The sequence below is a fragment of the Balearica regulorum genome, chromosome 1 (assembly GCF_011004875.1).
Source record: "Balearica regulorum gibbericeps isolate bBalReg1 chromosome 1, bBalReg1.pri, whole genome shotgun sequence".
NCBI classification, from domain to species: Eukaryota; Metazoa; Chordata; class Aves; order Gruiformes; family Gruidae; genus Balearica; species Balearica regulorum.
Window position 1 is genome coordinate 119330086 of NC_046184.1, and position 21575 is coordinate 119351660.

General features: G+C 40.2%; 1 protein-coding gene across 1 annotated transcript in view; it reads left to right on the forward strand.

Moving 5' to 3' along the window:
• The window catches only part of PCP4 (Purkinje cell protein 4), a 51832-nt gene that overhangs the window by 5624 nt on the left and 24633 nt on the right, over positions 1 to 21575 (forward strand). Inside the window, exon 2 of the mRNA XM_075742926.1 lies at positions 15970 to 16021. Within this exon, the coding sequence (XP_075599041.1) occupies positions 15970 to 16021 (52 nt within the window). The remainder of the gene's footprint in view (positions 1 to 15969; positions 16022 to 21575) is intronic.

The following is a 21575-nucleotide window of genomic DNA, read 5'->3' on the forward strand; positions in this document are numbered from 1 at the left end:
GAGAAGGCTGCATGCATCAGAGGAAAGCTATGCCTTCAGCCTGTCAGTTGCAACAGAGCCATGTAACACTTCTCTGCAAGGTGTAGGATCTTCTAATGAAAATGAAAAATGCACATTCTTCCCCTTTCTAAGAAAAGGTGTTCTGTTTCCTTCAGTTTAGACATATTAGATAAGTAGAAACTATGTCAAATCATAACTAACAAATCCTTTTTCTCCTTTCTCTACTTTAAATTAAAAAAAAATCAGTATTTATTTCTCTTATGGAAAGAGATTGAAGAGACTGACTATATAAGCTACCTTTCTCTTAATAGGAAAATGAATGGTAATCTTGATGGAATAAGCTCAGAGCAAGCAACTGTGGAAGAGTTGCAATAGTGAAACTTATTAATGACAAGATTTGAGGTTAGAATTTATCCCCATTCTCCATGTCTGCTCCCTCTGAGACCAGACCAGTCTACTTTTAGGTAAATTGGGCAATTGTCACATAGGCCAGGTCTTGGGCTGGTGCTATTTTATCTGATCAATTCATACCAAGTGGGATGTAGCCTTATTTATGCACTAACATGGGATTTGGAGGAAGAAGCATAAGTTTTGGTGAGAAGAAATGAAAATTGTCTGTCTACGTGCCTTGAATATTAGCTACAGCTGAGCTGTCTTCTCTTGAGAAGTATTTTAGACACTGAATGTTTTTTACATTATCACCTTAATATATAGTGCATGAAACATGACCTTAACCAGTGGTGCAGCTGATACTGTGAGTGTTGTGACAGTAGACAGAATGATGTTAGAGATATCTTAAAACTGAAAGGAAGAAACAAAAGGAAAAAATGAAACTGAAAGGTGGTGTCCTTCTGTCTGACTTTGGAGACTTCAAAGATTCCTGGACTGAGACAGCAGGCTGGTGAGAAGAGTGGCACTGAGTATGAAGGCTTCAGATTTTTCTAATGTGTGGAAAGACAGAGCTCTAACTATAGCAAATATATGCAAGTGTATGTTTAGTGTCTATAACAGTCTTAATGTCCAAATGCTGGACAGAAAGGTCTGAGCTGTTCTGTCACCAGCCTTATTTGCTGTTCCTTGGCTGACAGGTTTGACTCTAGCTGTGCTGTGGTCAGCTGCTGGACAGTGCCAGCAGGACCAGAAAGCTGCAATAGTAAAACCAGAGAAACCTGAACCAAATGTTCAGGTTATAATGGTTTAAACTTGGAAAGGGTATGCATTGCTGTGGAAAGTCATGTTGGATCACAGCACAACATGGATCTCCTAAAAGTGAAAAAGGGGGGCATGCTGGCTAGCTGTACATCCTGGTGTAGATGTATTTGTAGGGATTTTAGTGCACCTTTTCTGGGAATGATGGAGCACCGTTCCGAAATGCCCAGGATAGCACTGACTAGGGCTGTCCCTGGAAACATGGAGTTGTTCTGTTATGCTAAAGCTTGTTAAGCTTGGCAAGAGTTATCAGGCTCTTCTGGAGTGAATCAGACAGCTGGAACAGTCCTGTCAAGTCAGCATCTCCTGTATGAATTAGTAGGATTGCACATGAGAAGCAATTTTTCACAGAAAGTGCCTTAGTTTTGTAGGGGGTGGAGAGAACTTTCAAGGAAACTAGGGATCTGCACAGCTTCAAAATCACTGGGCAGAGTGCTAGAAAGCAGACACTACCTTTGCTAATGCTTGGATTTGCATCTCCATGTGTCCTCTGTGACCTACAAAATAAGCCTTGCTACCCAGCAGGTACCACTGGTCTGGGCATCTGGCTGTCTTGGTGAGGCTTTTGTTCTCTATGAATCTAACACTAGGGGGATTACCAGGCATTGAAATAATAGTTAGCAGCATTCTGATTGCAGGAGAAAATACATTTCAAGGAAAAGGCTGTCAAGATCATAACTCCTAAATTGGTCCAAGTGTGTAACTAAGCATATGGGGTGAAAATGAATAGATCTGAGGATGTCTTTGATTTCTTGAGCGTTTTGGTGATATTAGACCTTTTCCTAGTGATGCTTAGGATGTGAAGGAAGACCAGTGATTTGTGGAAAAATGCTATGATGTCTATAAAAACATTCCCACAAAAAGTTTGTCTTTAGTGAATTGGTGTTTCTCATCCAGACTTATTCAACTGATTCGTCTCTGATGGGTGCCACATACTAATGTACCTCTGCATCTCTACTAAGAAGCTGTGTGTTCAGCAAAGCCCTCAATAGGCAGTAGGGTGAGGCTGGGTTGATCAGATGAGTGCCCCCTTCTAGACAATGAGGGATTTGGGCTTTGGATGACCACAGTGGATTTCCCTTTAAAAGACCAAACAAGGTGAGTGCAGACTCCATCAGACAGATGCAACATAATCTGGTGAAGGAGAAGCTTGCCTGAGATGAACCAGAGTGTAATGCCTAGCTAAACATGAAAACACATCTGAAAATGCTGAAGTCCAAGTTTGGGTGGGGCAGTAGGGGAGAGGTACAGAGGCATGAAAATAATTCTCATAAAAATCATAAGCATGTCTTTCACTTGAATTTCAGGGCTTTTCATTCTATAGATTGAATGTTTCAAGTAATGGGATTCTTGCTGTCTTTCTATTGTAGAAAATATGCTTTTCTTTCACATCCCTAGGATTAAATTATTTTTGTTTTAAAATATTGAGTAACCTGGATATTGACTCTTTTAAGCCCATAATTTTAACACTAGTTGAAATACTCTGAAGAATGCTTTTTTGAACTTAAGAGGTAGTATGTGGTATTCAGGACGGAAATCTGAATGATATTGAAATCTGGTTTCTTGAATTCCAAACATGTATTAGTAAAATGTGAGGTAAAGGGAGAACAAAGATAAAACCGCTACGAATAAGAAGCGTTAACTTGATAGGAAAGAGGAAGAGCATATTAGGCAAGAGGGGATGGCTAGGCAGGCAGATTTCTGCAGATGGCATGGTAGAAAGATAGGATATATGGCTTCATAGCTTCTTCATACATATCACTACTCCACTCAGATCTGACAGATACACACTCACCACCAGAAAAGAGCAAACACATTGATGGCTTGGCGCACTTTAAAATGCATGTGCCAGCACACATGTGCTGCAGTTTAAGCAGGGCAGCCAAATGCCTAAGGCAGGCCAACTTCATGCCAATTTTAATTTGTCAGTTAGATTTGGCTAGCTATCACTTCTTTCCTTCAGCATATTTTGCAAGCTACTGGACAGCATGAACATCCAAGCTGAATGAACCTCTTGAGCAAGATTACAGGAGACCCTCTGTTTCACAGGGCTTTTATTCTGAGTGTGGTTTAGCATTCTTTGCTTGGACTAAAAGCTTGATGCATTTCCATCTTGGAACTGAGATCTGCAGATGCAGAAGTACTGGTAGCAAAGGATCTAGCATTAATGTTGTACATAGCAAAAAAAGCCCCAAGGTGCAAATTATCTGAATTCTAGCAATATCTTTGATGGTTGTGCCATGTAAGCCTTTAATAGATGTTTTTGACTGCAGTGTGTCAGGCAGCACACAGCTGGATCTAAGTGAAGGTTATCTGCTTTCTGCATGAAACTTCTGAGGAACCTATTTTCTGTCTAGTTAGGGGATGGGTATGCTAGAATACTAACAAAATGAATGCATGACTTTTCTGGAGGAGCACATTAGGGTCCTTTTAATGGTGTTGCATTATGGTTTGTCATGTTCATGTGTGAAAAGGTAAAAATGTCTAGTTGTGTAACACTTTCTTTTGCTTCATATGCAAGGCACAAAGTGCAGAATGGAGCCTGATACATAATGGGAAACTGAAGACAGAAGGAATGACTGATTACTTGGAGTGAAGAATCTTACATGTTTTTACTGAACTTGAATTGGAAAACACAGGTCTATGGAGGCAGAGTGTTTGAATCAATGCAGGGCAGCTCTTGCTGAAATTGCCTTTGGACTCACACATTTCCTTTGGACTCATTCCACAGCTAGAGCACTACAGGAACTGTAGAGCACTTTTAGGGCAGGTAACCTGGTAGGTCTGTCCTGGGCCTGAGAACCCTGGGAAGTACCTACAGCTGCTCAGTGAACATTACTTTATCTGCTGCTATTAACAGTGAAGCTGATAGCAGCATCAGTTTCACTGAGCAGCTGCAGGGTCATGGGAGCTTCTGATTTGTGGAAATCCTTATTTTTTTTGCCAGCTCTTGGACAGAGCTAGTGACTTGGCTTTTCTGCTTGCTGTATGTGTTGTATTTGATTGTTGTCCCTGATTCCTGGCAATCAAGGTGACCTTGTGCATCACCCTGTCCACTCTCCTTTGGAGTATGGCAGGGTTGTTTCTTGTAGCTTGGCTGCTGTTTAGACTCATAGTGCCAAGACAGCTTTGCTCTGAACTGCATCACTTCAAACAAAGCAACTCCCCCAAAGTCTCAGCGGGTCAGTTCTGATAGATTTGAACAACATGGGACAAATCCTCTGTCAGGCAAAGCTCCATTTTGAGGCAGCTTCAGCAGCCAATTCAGGGTTCCCCTCTCATGAATCTCCTCATGGCACAGAGCCAGAGATAACAGGTTTGCGTCATCTCTGTGCAGCCCCTGGGCACGGTGCCTTGCCAAGGCTGCAGCACGCTCTCAGTTCAGTGATTCCCCTGTTACTGGAACAGCCCTAAAGAAGTTACTGTCATAACTGCAGATGGCTGGGGGGTTGCTGGGAGTTGTTCTCTGTGACCAGACTGGCTGCCCCAGGGTTCGAGGAATAGAGTAAGTGATGCATAAACATCCTTGCTGTTGTCTTGAAAATCAGAAGGCTTTGCCCTAGGGTGAAAGCAGAAAGTTCCTTTGCATGGCAACTTGAAACTGCCATTATTAGTACCTTTTAAAAACCTGGCTGGCCAGTTTCCAGTGCAGTCTAACAGACTGTAATAACATCTGCTTACCTCTGAAATATATAGGGAAATAGGAAGAAACTGAGAACAATTTTTTTAATTGTACAACTGGAAACAAAAAAATGCTAACAGAAAAAAATCCCAGAGTTCTTGCAGTCTGGGAAGAAGCCGCCTGTTTTAATAATGATAGTCAATATGATCAGATATGAAGCAATTTGTCAGTGCAGACTTTTGCCATTAATAACCCAAGCTGTCCCTTGAAGACAGCCTCTAACTCAATTACAGCTAGCTTTGTAGCTCAGCAAATTAAATTACCCTAAACTTCAGAAGGGTTTGGAAGAATGAAATAAAGTAAATATTTGTTACAAAAACACCGTCTATAATCAGTTATATTATGCCTAGGCAAGGACCCAGACCTGTTAGTTGGCTTAGAGCACTCTTCCCATCTGGGGATGCTGATATTAAAGGATACCCAAGATGCTGTCTGAATGCAAATGCTTTTCCCAGACCCCCAAGGTTCTGATTTGCTCCTAATAAGATGCCACGGTCATTGCCATCAACTGTCTGTATTGCCTGCACAGATGGCCAAGGCTTACAATTTAGGCTACATGAATGTTCCTGCATTGCTCCGTGTTTTGCTCTGTTGTTGAGTAAAGATTGCTAGGAGGTAATGCAACATCAGAGATACAACATGCTATATTTTATGGTATGAAGCACTGAAGTGCTCTGGTTTTCAGTTCCCATAACAAAATTGCAGTGTCTCCTCATGGTATTGTCTGTTGCCTGTTCTGTTGCCCTGGTACAACTGTTTGTGGACCAGAGACATCAGCTACATTACTGAAATGATCAACAGAAACAATTAAACTACATATTTTTTAGCTAGATTGCTTCAATGATTGTTTTCAACACAGCTCTGAAGGGTTATTTTTAACTTGAGTAATTTTGGTGCTCCTATTGTCTGTATGACCTTGCAAACAATTGTATCCAAACAAAGGAGGCCTTGGGGATGGGAAGGTGTGGCTGGATTAGGCTCGATTGGGAAGTAGGAGTTTTTAAGGCAGGTTTCCTGCCCCAAAATGCCATTTCTGGAACTGTAGTGCCAGCTCTGATGCTACTAAGAGATAAGAAATAATAGGAAGAAAAAAGGAAGACACCACCTTAAGAACCTCAGTTATTTTTCATTTATGCCATCTAGCTTAATTTTTATGTAATTGAAATATTATTGGGTCACCTTGATGTTTCCCCTTTATCAATTTCCAGTGTAATTAGGATATGGGCTGTATCACCCATATCCAAATGAGAGCTGAGGTAATGTTTTGGCAAGTGGTGTTAGAAGGCTTATTCTGTAGTTGATTTTACCCTCTCTGCCCTTTGCTAAACAAAACCTAATATGCAGTTTAGAGAAATTCTATAGTACCACATTGAGGTTCTAACTCTACTCATGCAAGTAATTTTTCTGAATTGAAGACAACTACTTGTCCACATATGAGTTACCTTGGTAAATAAGCCTTGCAAGATCAAATCCTCCATTTCCTGCAGGAAAGAGGGATTACTTCTCATGGCAGGCATGGTAATTAACAGAATTTGGGAAATACATTCTTGCAGCTGCTTTCAAAATTAACTTCAAAGATTCCATTAATCCCTGCCTGAGAAAAAAAAAATTATGACTACAATGTCTTTGGAGAAATATCTGCTTAATGTTTTAATTTAAAATATGCTAATAACCTAAATATTAAGCAAGCTACTGTTTGTGCTAATTATGTTGATTGCATTTGCTGTTGATGTAAATATTCTGTTTAGAACATTATATTGAATCTGAGTACAAAACCAGCAGGTTGTCACTGTACTGATTTATAAATTACAGCCCATCAGTGGCAAAAGTGGGGCACAGTGAAAGTTCTTCTGTTAGAGTATTCTAAAACAGCACTGTAAGTGAATTCTTATATCCCAGACAGTGATTCTCTCTGCCCATTTTCATCAGGTGCCTCTTATTTAACCTGAAAGAGTGCTGGGTGATGAAGGTCTGGCTATGTACACTCAGAAGTGCCTGTTCTGAGGACTTATATCCAGCCAAAAGCTCTGTCTAGACAAAAGTGAACAAATCACACCTCTTAAATTGAGGCAAATGCCCTAACTCTGCTAACAGCCCTGTGATAAAGGCACTCTGCCCGTTGGGTGGAGTATGCATTTTGCAAAGGTATGTAAATAAAATTTGTTTGCAATGTGTTCATTGTCCATGTCAAACAATAACCCAGGAGTAGGGACTTCAACACTCTTTCAACTACCCTGAGAAGCCCCAGCTTCAAGGTTAATCTTGCAGATCCCATTGCTTTTCTGTGCCTGGTTGTGTGGTGGCTCAACTGGAAGGCCAGGGCTTTCCACCAGCATGTCTCTCCATGCTGTCTCATGGGAGTTGTTGGTTTACCCTGAATAAATAGTACCTAAACCTGCATGCCCTCCTTCCTGGGGAAATGCAGCAACCAGTGCATCAGCCTTGTTAACTTCTGACAAATATTACTGTGGTTTCTAGGATGACAATGTGCATGCTCGTGTGCCTTCAGTGACTACAAAAGTCATAGAAAACCAGTGCTGGTCACTGTGCCAACTTTTAACTATTGCAGTTTTGAATCCCATCAGTTCATATCAGCCTACCTGTGGAGTTTTAATTTATTAAAATAGCTATAGGAGAGCCTTAATAAAATTAAGGACAATCAAGAGCTAGTCAAGTAGAATACTGCTTGACCCATGAAGATAACTACAGAAATTGTTAGAGTGCCAGGGATTGTTTAGTTTTGATAGCTGGTATTGAAAGATGGATTCTGGCACTCTTGCTCTGGCAATATTATGCTGCCCTGGCAACACAAGACAGTGAGAAAACTGGCTATAGAAAATTCCTGTTGTGTAAAGGAGCATGCAGAGAAAGTGCTACATAGGCGAGAGTAGCAAGAACTGAGATCCTAAGGTGAGAACAGCCAGGGAAAAGTGGTAGTCTCCAGAAAGTCAGTAGTAGAAATGTATGGTCATAACCAGGAGTGAACTGCTTTGTACTGAAGTGTATGTTGATAAATATTTTTCCTTTCTGTCAGGTGCCCTGAAAATGTGGTCTGTGATTTCTTACCATGAGACAGAAGTAACAGACGCAGTATCAGATTTACCCATCATTCAGATAAAATATTGGCTAGATGTTCTGTACTTGAAGCAATTACCTTAAATGTGGACTTTGAAAGATGCTTACATCTTATAAATATTCAGTATCATGTCTATAAAAAGTGAAGAAAAATGTGGAAGAACTGGTAAAGGAGGCACAAACAGACCAGTGAGGAAAACTATGTAGCTTCTAATGCAATTTTCATAACTATATTCAAGCTTCTCTCTGGGATTCTTCAGTTCTGACTACAGATGTTCGTTAGGTGACTAGCTGTTACTTATGTGATTGAACTTGTATGTCACAAGTTGGTTTGAGATTTACCATCTGGCTGTACTGCAGACCAGTTTTGAGAATACTTATAGGAGAGAACGAGTGAAACAGCAGAATTCGTGCATGGCTCACCAACAGTACACCTTGTCTCTCCCAGCTGTCCATTTTCATGTTTTTGACACAATTCCAAAAAATAGTGGTGTTAATTCCAGTCCTATTTAGAGGCCAGGTGTCCCTTGGCAGCTTCAGTAAACAGAAATCTTTGTCACAGTAGCATAATTATTTCTGCTCTCTTTATCTTAAGTATGGTAATAACTTCTGTCCTTATTACCAAATTATTTACTCTGTTGTGGTTAAGAGTAATGTCTTTCACACCTAAATGTGTGAAATGCCAAGTGTTATAGTTTGGAGTCAATGCATGACATTAGAAAGAGGTTGTCATACTGAAATGGAAATCTCCAGTACAGAAGAATTTAACCTAATTAATCACAGGGAAATCCCAAATTCTACAGAGTGTATCCATTCATTCTAGATTATAGCTGCTTGGGTTTTGCCCCTACTTAAATTTTGGATCTTCACTGAATTTCTGACATACAGCTTGTGCTCTTTGGTAGAGCATGAAAGAAAGGCAATTGCAAAATTCCCATTGATTTTGGTAGGCTTGAGATATCACCTCATCACATAATTATTTTCAAGTGGCAGGTATGCATAGTGTATAGCTTTACTGGCAAAAGCTGTTTCCCTCAATGCCTGCTGTTTGTTTTTTTTAAATTGAATATGTTATCTTCCTGTTTCTTGTAATAGCAAATTTATACCTGGTGTTAAAGCACAGAAAACTCTGGGTTCTTAAAACTAGAGGAATTGATTGTAATATGACTAGACAGGAGGTACATGGAAAAGGAGGCTATGTAAAATATGTAGGTCCCACATTTGATAGGGTCTTCTGTCCTGTGTTTTTAATCCAGACTTCTCCAATTCATTCTTTAATATGTAGGAAGTGTGCATGCTAATGTAATTTCCTCAAAATTCTACCTAGAAGAAACAAAACATACTATGAACCTTCAAGCAGTAATGGTTATATACTAAGTATGCTTTGGGATGTACCTATGCCTATAGTCTAATGAATCTCATCTGGGGCTTACTTCAGTAGTCTAAAACTCCCAGTATCTTCAAAGATCAACCAACACTAAGTAAAGATCAGCCTGTAAGAACTTTGTTTCCTATGTTGTTCCTGGATAAAGTCAACCCTAATTGTCCTAATTTGAGGAACTCTACAGGAAATATTTAGTCCTGAAAAACAGCAGGTGGAAATTGCTGTATCTCCTGATCATTTTGTTGTTGACTAGGAAGCTTTCCTTACTTGGAAAACATGGAAAGTCCTTAATGAGATATTTACAGTAACATTTTTATTATTGGAGAGGATATAAACTATAAATTTGTAAAATGTATTTTTCAGTTCTCTTTTCACTTCAAGGCTAAAGCAGCTAAACTCTTTAATTAAAGCAGAAGGCTATGAAAAACATAAGGTCCTTATGAAATAGTTTGATTCAATTTATCTCTTACAGAGAAAACTTTGGAGAACAGATGGTAGTGCAGAATAAAGGCTTGCTTGGCATGCAGCTGGCTGACCCACAGCAATTTTTGTGCTGTATTGTACCAACATGTATTTTCCTTCTGTCACACATGTAATCTCTTTTGCTAGGGATGGACCTGGTAGCAAAATGAGACTTAAGAAAAGCTTAGGATACATACAGACTTCACTGCTGTTCCTCTTGTCAATGAGTACAGAACATCCTAATAACATTGCATATGTCATAGAATCATAGAATGGTTTGGGTTGGAAGGGACCTCACAGATCATCTAGTTCCAACCCCCCTGCCATGGGCAGGGGCACCCTCCACTAGACCAGGTTGCCCAAAGCCCCATCCAACCTGGCCTTGAACACTTCCAGGGATGGGGCATCCACAACTTCTCTGGGCAACCTGTTCCAGTGCCTCACCACCCTCACAGTAAAGAATTTCTTCCTAACATCTAATCTAAATTGACCCTGCTTCAGCTTAAACCCATTACCCCTTGTCCTGTCACTACACTCCCTGTGATAAACAGTCCCTCACCATCTTTCCTGTAGGCCCCTTCAGGTACTGGAAGGCCACAATTAGATCTCCCCGGAGCCTTGTCTTCTCCAAGCTGAACAACCCTAACTCTCTCAGCCTGTCCTCACAGGAGAGGTGCTCCAGCCCTCTGATCAGCTTTGTGGCCCTCCTCTGGACTTGCTCCAACAGCTCCATGTCTCTCCTGTACTGGGGCCCCTGGAGCTGGACGCAGTACTCCAGGTGGGGTCTCACAAGAGCTGAGTAGAGGGGCAGGATCACCTCCCTGGACCTGCTGGTCACGCCTCTTTTGATGCAGCCCAGGACACGGTTGGCTTTCTGGGCTGCGAGCGCACACTGCCGGCTCATGTTGAGCTTCTCATCAATCAATACCCCCAAGTCCTTCTCTTCAGGGCTGCTCTCAATCCATTCCTTGCCCAGCCTATAGTCGTGCTTGGGATTGCCCCGACCCACGTGCAGGACCTTGCACTTGGCCTTGTTGAACTTCATGCATTTTGCATGGGCCCACCTCTCCAGCCTGTCAAGGTCCCTCTGGATGGCATCCCTTCCCTCCAGTATGTCGACCACACCACACAGCTTGGTGTCGTTGGCAAACTTGCTGAGGGTGCGCTTGATCCCACTGTCCATGTCGCCGACAAAGATGTTGAACAGTGCCAGTCCCATTACTGACCCCTGAGGAACACCACTTGTCACTGTTCTCTACTTGGACATTGAGCCGTTGACCACAACTCTTTGAGTGCGACCATCCAGCCAATTGCTTATCCACCGCGTGGTCCATCCATCGAATCCATGTCTCTCCAATTTAGAGACAAGGATGTCGTGCGGGATAGTGTCAAATGCCTTGCACAAGTCCAGGTAGATGATGTCAGTTGCCCTTCCCTTGTCTACCAGTGCTGTAACCCCATCACAGAAGGCCCCCAGATTTGTCAGGCACGATTTGCCCTTGGTGAAGCTATGGTGGCTGTCACCAATCACCTCCTTATTTTCCATGTGCCTGAGCATAGTCTCCAGGAGGGTCTGCTCCATAATCTTGCCAGGCATGGAGGTGAGACTGACCGGCCTGTAGTTCCCTGGGTCTTCCTTTTTTCCCCTTCTTAAAAAAGGGGGTTATGTTTCCCCTCTTCCAGTCTGCAGGAACTTTGCCGGACTGCCAGGTCTTCTCAAATATGATGGCGAGTGGCCCGGCCACTTCATCTGCCAGTTCCCTCAAGACCCACGGATGCATCTCATCAGGTCCCATGGACTTGTGCACCTTCAGGTTCCTTAGATAGTCTCAAACCTGATCTTCTCCTACAGTGGGCGGTTCTGCATTCTCCCAGTCCCTGCCTTCTGTGACCTGGGCAGTGTGGCTCAAGGATTTGCCAGTGAAGACTGAGGCAAAGAAGTCATTGAGTACCTCAGCCTTCTCCATATCCTGGGTGGCCAGGTCACCCGTTTTGTTCTGGAGGGGACCCACATTTCCCTCATCCTCCTCTTATCATTAACATACCTATAGAACCTTTTCTTGTTGTCCTTGACATCCCTGGCCAGACTAATTTCTATCATCAGGGCTTTGGCTTTCCTAACCTGATCCCTGGCTGCTCGGACAGTTTCTTTGTATTCCTCCCACGCTACCTGCCCTTGCTTCTACCCTCTGTAGGCTTCCTTTTTTTGTTTGACTTTGCCCAGGAGGTCCTTGTTCATCCATGGGGGCCTCTTGGTGTTTTTGCTTGACTTCCTCTTTGTTGGGGTGCATCACTCCTGAGCTTGGAGGAGGTGAACCTTGAATATTAGCCAGCTTGGGCCCCTCTTCCTTCCAGGGCTTTGTCCCATGGTACTCTACCAAGTAGATCCCTGAAGAGGCCAAAGTCTGTTCTCCTGAAGTCCATGGTAGTGAGCTTGCTGTGTGCCCTCCTCACTGTCCTGAGGCTCTTGAATTCCACCATTTCGTGGTCATTGCAGCCAAGGCTGCCCTTGAGCTTGACATTCCCTACCAGGCCCTCCTTATTGGTGAGAATAAGGTCCAGCATGGCACCTCTCCTCGTGGGGTCCTCTATCACTTGGAGGAGAAAGCTGTCATCGACGCATTTGAGGGACTTCCTGGATTGCTTGTGCGTTGTTCTCAATTAAATTATTTTTTTATCCTGAGTCAAGTCTACACTGACTTTCTGCTATTCACTTTACCAAAAAATTGCCACTGTTTCTATTCTCTTAATTCTACCCTCGGATGCTCTTTCATTCTTTAATGTAGAAACAATATACTCTTGAAAATCTGCAGCCACTGCTTTACTGGGATACAGCCTGTTGTACCTTGTTAGCCCTGCACTGAGATGAAGAAGCAGAAAAATGTTATTACTGTAAGGGTCTATTTGTCAGAACTTCCTGGCAGTTTAATGTCCCTGATCTTGGGCTTTCTGTGGCTCATCAAAAAACAAACAGCCCCTCTGCCCCCAAAAATTCTGTAGTCAACACCTGGCTACAGTCCCTAACACTGGGGTGCTAATTGGAAGCATAACTGAAAAGGTCAGGCTATTTCAAGACAAGAACAGAATGAAAGATTAAAGGCAAAAATTAGGCTTGGGGGTGCAGGAGGAGCTAGAAGAATGAGTAGAGAAGCTGCTGCAGTAATTTAACATTCTTCTTGAAAAGTTCTCTGGGTTGCATGTTCACTTTTGACCTTAGTTTGTACACCTAGGGGACTAATTTTGTACAGTTTTTCATACCGCATTAACTACCTGCTGTGTATAGCACTGGGAATTTAACAGGAAAGTAGACCTTTTCTTACTAGGATTTTGGGCATATGGCAGTAGTCTTTTCCTTTCTCTTCTGACAAATTGGGAATGACTTTGATTTTGGAGAAACTTTTAATGATGTGTCTTTGTTCTGTAAAACCAGTGAGTTAAAAATTAATATAACCCCAAGCAGTCATAAACTGTTTCCTCCTATGCAACATAGCACCAAAACTGTTTATCCTGTTTTACTGTATAATAATTATGGTTTTGCACTCATGTTCATTTTGGCTCCTTTTTCTTCAATGCCTAGTGGAAAGTGTATTCATGCTTCTGTCCTAGTGGCTTGCCTTAGAAAATGCTGGGGAATTTTACATGAAAACTTTTGAATAAAGCAAGCTGGCTACAAGTTATAGGAAACAGTTAGACTGCTTTTAGACTTTTATCTTTTAAAATATGGTTAACATCTTGAGGGGTTTCTAATTAAAAACAAAATGCAGAAATGAATATCATTTTTCTTTAATCTATTTTAATTTGATCTATTACATCTGAGGACAATATGTGCTATATCAGTTTTTGGAGGGCTTTCATCCATTGCTTCTTGAAGATACCCTAGTAACTCTTCCTCATGTTTAGTCCTCTTGTACTCTGAAGGATATTAAAAAGCTAAGCTTTGTTTTGCAGCCTGTGGTAGCATCATGAAAGAAGCAAGAAGCTCCAGCTGCTAATAATACCAGTACCTTGAAAATGTTAAAAAAGTCCACTGAATGTATTGAAATAAAAGGCTAAAGGCTTTGCGGGTGGATGATTGCACTCTATATGGCTTTTTCATAAATTTAAATGCTTTGTTAATGAGAAAATGATTTTCACTTTCAAATCCATTGCTCTCACTTGGAAGACAGCAAGTGCTTATAGATCAAAATATGTATATAACTGAAGGAAAGGCTATCAGAAGTTTAGCAGAATTTCAGGCTTCATTCTATATATGCCTGGTGGTCACCAATTGAATGGCTGTAGAATACTTAGACTGATTTCAGACTTTTAAAAAAAATCTTGACCTCATGAAAGTTTTTCTATTCATTGACCAAAGCCAAGTTTTATTTGTTTTCTTTGACAACTTTTCTTTCTCCCTGAGGGGAGATCCTGAGACACAAAATGTGTGGATCCATATTCCAGTACTCTATCAATAGCAGACTGAACCTGACAGGTATAGCCTAGGGAGGAAAGAGAAGCTTTCATAAAGGCTAAGTAGCACAGTCTGAAATGCTCAGGAAATAAGACAACTTGGAAAAGCATTTCAAAATAAACAAGGGAGGAAAAAGCAATATAGTTACCATTTTATAGATAGGAAAAATCCAGTGTTTTGGGAGGTGCCAGTAAATCTATTTTTAAATGTGGATTGAAATTGAAATATGGAAATATTAACCAAACACTAAATAAAGGTTAATATCTTTAGCAAAACTGGTTATTGGGTGGATTTATTGATTTCTGGCTGTTGGTGACTTATGCTTTTGTAAAAGATGTTTATCTACTTAGAATCCCATTCTTTATTATTGACCAAGTTCTCTCCTGTCTTAGCTCTGAGGCTCTAGGGAGAAAAAAATATTTCTCTCATATGGGGAGACTGTAGCTGTAGTTATAGACTCAGAGTTGTTTTCTCTAGGGATGCTCTGTCTCATTGCACAGAGATAGATGAGGCAGAGCTGGTAGAGCAGAGATACATGCACTGAAGTCTGCCACAGAGAAGATGAGCCCCACCGCTGGCATGTAGATGCACAACAGACCATATGTAGCTCTTTTGTATTCTCCAGAGGGGGCTGAAGAGCTTTCTTCACCCTCTGGCCTCTATCATAAGAGCTAAGAGTACACATGAAAGTTTTGTACTTATGTTGCGATTAGCTCCATATACACAGAATACCTTGAAAATACCATTGCTGTGGGAGATGAAGGATAGAAATCAGAGCAGTAGAGGAGGTTTTAACCAGATATTCTAGAGTAAATATCTTCAGATCAGTATGCCTGTGAATTTTCATAAGAGAATTGATATGACTGTTCATATTTTGGTACAAACCTTTGGTTTGCAGTGCTGCTGTAGTTGTTAACTTTTCTGATGCATGAGGATGTGCTGCCTCTGAATGCAGCTAGATTTATTCACTGAATTTAATACTCTTATGGTTTTTAAATGTATAACCCTAGAGGATGAATTCTTTAGTCTATTTCAGTAATACACACAAGTATGAATAATTTTGCATAAGAAATGCAAGTTTTGCCATACTTGCTGAAGTACATTAATTCTACTTGAGATGCTTTCTTTGGGGGATGCAGCATAATTTTCATAGTGACCATTCCTAAACTAGAAAGTTACCTAGTAGTGTAACCATGCTAATACAACCCTGCCACTGTGAATATTCAGACTGTGCTGGTATTTGCCATGTGTTAATTAGTAGTGACTTAATTCAGTTTGTTTCATGGAAAGTCATGAGGCTATTCCTTGGACAGAGTGAATTGAAGTGGGAAATTCCATCTCTACTTGTGGCCAAAGCAGAAAGATGAGTCTTCTGGCCAAAGTCAGGTCAGAAGAATCATGGAAATGGAGGCACAGTAGGCACCTGAAGAGATGTCCTACTAGCAGTGCGAGGGTATGAGCTACAGAAACTTGATTACACATCTCATCACTAACATGTCATACTATATACAGTTGCGCACATATACAGATGTACCTAAAAGGTACTAAGCATTCCTGTTCTGACTAGTAGTGTTTCAAAGCAACACTGCATGAGGGTGATTATCCAAGGTTTTGAGGAGAAATTGGGCTGTAACTGCTAGTAATTCCAAGGGGAAAACACACATTCAAATTTGTTCTAACCACTTGTGGGTTTCTCCCCCCTTACAGAGACAAGGAACTGGAGCTACAAATGGAAAAGACAAGACATCTGGTGAGAATGGTAAGGGTAGGCTTTATTTCTTACTGGAGAATATTGAATCAAATTGAGCTAAAATACTTTTTACTGTAATGATAGATGACAGGTAGCAATAGCCTTTGTTTCATGTCTTATCTTTTGAATGTGTTTTAAAATCTGGAAGGGCTTCAGTGGGATTTTCTTTATATTGGTATGTTCAAATCATCTACTAAACTAGAGATCTGATTCTGAGCTTGTACCACCAAAGTGGACTTGTGTTCCACTACTAAGAGGTGAGTTACTAGGCTTTTATGGACTTTAACAAATGGGCTGGCAGGAACCAATTTCTGCCCCTTAAGTGGCACAAACAATTCTAATTGGAAAAAGTTGATTTTTCTCCCCCCCCCCCCCCCCCCCCCCCCCCCCCCGAAGGTGAAACTGAATTTCAGTAAAAACAGCAATTGTTTTTTAGCTGAAATTTTTTCCTATAGGAGGCAGAAATGTTTTACACACAAATGACCACTTAATTAAAATCCAGTTACCATCAGAAACATTTTTCAAAGGAAAACATTTTGATTGGCTTTACACAACTGAATGAGGCAGCATCAGTTTGTAGCCATTCATGAAGAGGACAAGGATTGAACTATATAAATGTTGACTGCTTCTGATCTAAAAGAATATGTTCTGGTAGTCCATCTCATCTACTGAAAAGCAGGAAGAATGTAAGTATCTTCTCTGAAAAGCCATGGGTTTTCCAAGATGGAATATTTGAGCAGTTATTTTGGATATGCATTTTGGTCTTTACATGTTGGTGTGAACAGAATTTTTGTGCCCTTTGAGGCAACACATCCTAAAACACTAAGACTACTTCATGCTTGGTTTTCCTATTGGAGAGGTGACTTTCCCATAAGGGCTGTTTGCATAATGTTACAGTAAATGAAATCCATAGATGATGTTCTCAATATGATAAAAAACAAATTAGAGTGGCTTGTTATAGTGTCTTGAATTAGCAGGAACAAATGTACCCTGACAGCTAAGCCATTTGCATTCTCAAATTATCAGGAAAGGAAAGCAAGCAAAATTATGTCAGCCATTTGGGCAGCATGTTTTTCGATTTAATGTTTGAGCACATCATGAACTAAGCTCACTTGCCTTGAATTTCTTCACAAATAAAATTGTCCTGTTGTCATGTTTAGCTTAGATTTACTGATCCTGCAGCCTTCTTAAAAGCAAATTCTTTTTTCTCAAAGGGAATTTTGAGTGAGAAAGGCCTGCATCATTAATTCACAAATATATATGATTCTAGTTGTAGCATAGTTTTAGATATAATATAAACAGGCAGGTGTGCAGTTAATCTTAGACCAATAGATAACAATTATTTTTTGTAATGAAATTTTAACAAAAAACTGTCACCTAAGTAAAATAGAGGAGCAGCAGGGGAGATGAAATAGTCCTCTGATCTCCCCAATCCACATGCTTGCATGAAAATAAAGCAGAATCAGAAATTTGAACCTGAGATTGAATTCTAAATCAAAGCAGCAGAAATGTGTAGCTCTTTATCCTTATTAACTTTGTGTAATTAGAACTCAAGCAGAAGTGATTAATTCCTCTGAAAACTGGGAAGTGCTGTAAACCTACATATACAATATAAATCCTGTTACATGTTTTTTTGGCCAGAAGTCTGCAATATGTCCATCTCTTAAATTTTCATTGTGGCTGTTATCAGCCTCCTCAGATGTTTGTTCCCCTGTCAAAAGGAAACTTTCCCTCTTGCTGAAAACTGGGGAGAAACAAAAAAATCCTTTCTTGTTTAAAAAAAAAGGAAAAAGTCATGCTATGAAAATGCTTGCAAAGGCAAACTAGTCTGGTCACTGTCCTTGCTGTTGACTAAAGATCAGAAAAAATGGCTGAAAAATAGCCCTAACAACAAAGATGCTCAGCTGTTATCAGGGTTTTTGATTCACACAGTGGAGATACTGCTATGGGTCAAGTTTTGTTCATGCATTGTTTGTAGAAAATGAATTTTGAGCCTATCTCCAGACTGGCTCAAAAGTGGAGAAAACAAAACTAATGACCATAGCAATTAGCATTCTCCCTCTTTAAAGACATATATAGCACTGCTGTCACTGTAAACATGCAGGGGAATTCGGTCTCTGAAGATTCATTTTATAGTAGTGATAGTTTTGGTAGACACTTATGAATGCATGTTCTTCTTTGCCCTTGTTAGATAGCAACATTATATCCTTAGTTGTATTTAGTTCCTACCGCCACAGTGGTGGTGTCTCTTAGCTAGCCTCCCTTCCAGTGGAGGATTGTCATGCACAAAATGCAGACTTAGTCCCAATGTCTACTGAAGTGGCATTGCCTTGTTCTAGCAGCCTTGCTTGTTGGCTGAGGCGGATGAGCAATGGAGAAGACTGAGTTTCAGAAAAGCCAGGAGTGTGGGGCAGTGATATGCCACAGTACAAGAGTTTGTGATAATGGGAGAAGAGAATACCATACACAGACTGTACTGGTTGTCATATTGATGAATGGACTGTTGTACCTACCTGGGACCTTCATTCATCAGCAGTTATCTTCCCTCAGCTGCTTTCTTGAATAGCCTTCCAGTCTGCTAGGTGGTAAGGTGTGGGGGACAAAGCTCCCCTTCTCTTTCAGAGCACTAGTCATTAGCAGACAGGTTTTCTGTCCTCTATATTTTGTATAATATATACTAGTCTATCTTGGGTTTTATGCAGCATCAAGCCTGGTATCTCTTGAAGATGTATCAGTATGATAAATACTGAATAATCATGTTGGAGTAACTCTTACTCAGCTGGGGGTTTTACTGTTAACCTTCAATGACCTCATTGGATGCTGGTCAAGCCCTAGATGACATTTGCCTATCTTGACCTTTTAAATAAGTTGTAGTTTTTCCTTTTACAGATTATGATCATAATCAGATGGTGATTCATGTCTTCCTGAGGAAGGGTGACTGTTGCATTACAATGTGCTCTCATGGTGCATCAGTGGCTAGTGAAGTCAATGGAAGAGCTCCTGATAGCTTCAGTGGGCACTGTATAATGCTGAGTAGCTCTTCCATCCAAAACATACTATATTACTCTCAGGAAAATCTATGTAATTTCATTCTGTTGTCAGAGTGGGAAAAACAAAATATTATTGGGAGTAACTTACAGTTTTCTGGGGTGAAAACTGACTAGTTTTAAATAAACATAAACCAATAATTAGCAGTAATACTATGCATAGAAAAGCACCTGTATAAAAACAACTTATTGTACATAGGACCCATGTAACTGTAGTTGCCATAACCTCACTGAGTCTTGAAGGACCTCAGTATACCTGAAAGCCAAGACATACTTGTTTGTGTATGCCTTTATGACCTTAACTTTTAAACTCTCTATTATAGAATGCGGTTCTCTATGGTAGAAAATCCAAAGGGAAGACACCAGTACTATCCCCATGCTCCTATATGAATCTGACTTGGTCTAATCAGTGTGGGATAAGAAGCTAGAATTTCCTTTTTGCTCACCTGGTTTGATTAATTTGGCCTATCATGTTTGCAAATGTGTCCTAAATAAAAACAGGATGTTCCTATGTTATTATTCTTACTACCTTGGCAATGTCAAAGTTCCTTTGTAGATTCTTGTTGCTTCTCATTCTGTTTCAATTATCCTATGGCTTTTGCTATGTAATTTGCAAGCTGATATCTTACCATTGGCTCTTTACAGTCTAGCACAACTGGCAGGGAAATAATTGCATCAGAACCAATTATTTCTACCTTCAAATTTAGAATCACTTTTTTCTATTAATAGATCTTATTCTTTCTTCTGAAAGTACATAAGGCATGTGATTATTAACTGATATTTGTTAATAATTTTCTCAGAATATCAGATTTATCATTCAGCAATATGAATATTTATAATAAAATGTGTGTTTTCATGTGATGAATTCTATAACTTTCTAGGTCTGAGTGAAATGAAAATTAATAGGTTTTGCATGAACTTACACGTCATGGTGGATTAGGCCTACACAATCACAGCAAGATGGTAATTTGTACTGAAAAAGTGAAGCCCTTTTCAGTTTCTACTCATTCTGAAGCATTTGTATTGTCAGTGTATGACCTCTGCTTTGGGGTGATCAGAAAACTAAATGAATAAATGCTCTGCTTTTCCTGCTCTCCATACAGTATACCATGGGATGCTCCTACATAAGGATAAAGAGAGTCAAAGTAAATTCTTATTTTACATCTAAAATGGAGTCATCTAAACTCATTTAAACCTGCTTCTAGAAAAAAATTAACAGTAGTGGTAAAGAATTGTAAAAGTCATGCGTGGTAAAATAGAGATCTCTTCTACAAAGCTTTCCTGGTAGGATATGCATCTTGCAGTGTTATCAACAGTCCATTCACCCACTTCATCCACTCAAGGAATTTGGGAAATTTGTGCACACTGCTAGGTCCGATAGAGTGAATAAACATCTTCATAGTTATTTATGCAGAGTCCTTAGCTTAATAGAACTTTAATTCCTGGCTAGAGGCCAGGATAATTATTGTTGTATAGTCTAATATAAATATCTCTTTAAGAACTCAAAATTAATTTTCCATTAATATTCTCCAATGACTATGTAAAAATGTACTGTTTTGGGGAACAGCCCTACAAATAAATTTACTTGTGGAAAAAAAGATTTTGAAAAGGGAGGCAACACATGAGGTTAACTTGTATAAATATTCAAGGGATCTCATGGAACATAGTTTGCTGTATCTGCCCAAGTCTATAGTAAGGTCACATTCTTTAGTAATAGAGGACAGTGACTGAGCTGTAACTTTGCAATGCTTTGTGCACTTTTTCCTGCAAAAACATTGCTTGTGTGGCAAAAGATGAGGTAGGTCTTGCACACAACTGCTGAATCAATGTAAAAACAGACCCAACCCTTTCAGGCTGTTTCTGTTATTTCACCTCCACAGCACTAATCAGAAGTTAGAATGGGGAGTATTGTATGAAACTAACACAGAGTTTTCCTGGGTGTTGGGTTGAGTGTTGGGAGGAAAATTACCTTGCCCTCTTGTCTCTTTTCACTATGGTTTTCTGCTAAAATTCTCTTGTCCCTTGAAACTGGTGCTTCACACAATATGATCTCCCAGACAGTAATGCAGTATCTCTTCCACTTTCAACCTATGTCCAGAGCCAAATTCTGTCCTAGCTCATACAACCTAGCTGGTACTAGTGAGGATTTAGGAAGTGAGATGAGAATTAGTTGCTGAACCTCATCCCCCATGCCTTAAAATAGGAAGTCTGTGTCTCAGCAACATTCCTAGACATAAATGCAACCACCAAATAACTTAACACCTTCACAAAGTCTAAATACAAAAGTGTTTGACCCTCAGCATAGTTACATAAGTTGTAATTGGTCATGTCAGATTGCTCAGGCTCAGAGGAAGGTGTAAAAATCCTGTGTGGACTCAACACCATGATATGTAGCTGAGAGTTTCAGATGAGAAAAATTCAAAGTAAAGAATTCTAGATAAATCCCATCTCAAGGCATAGCTATGCATGGTAAAAACACTGCAGGCAACCTTATCTGCTGAGTTTCACTTCAGGCA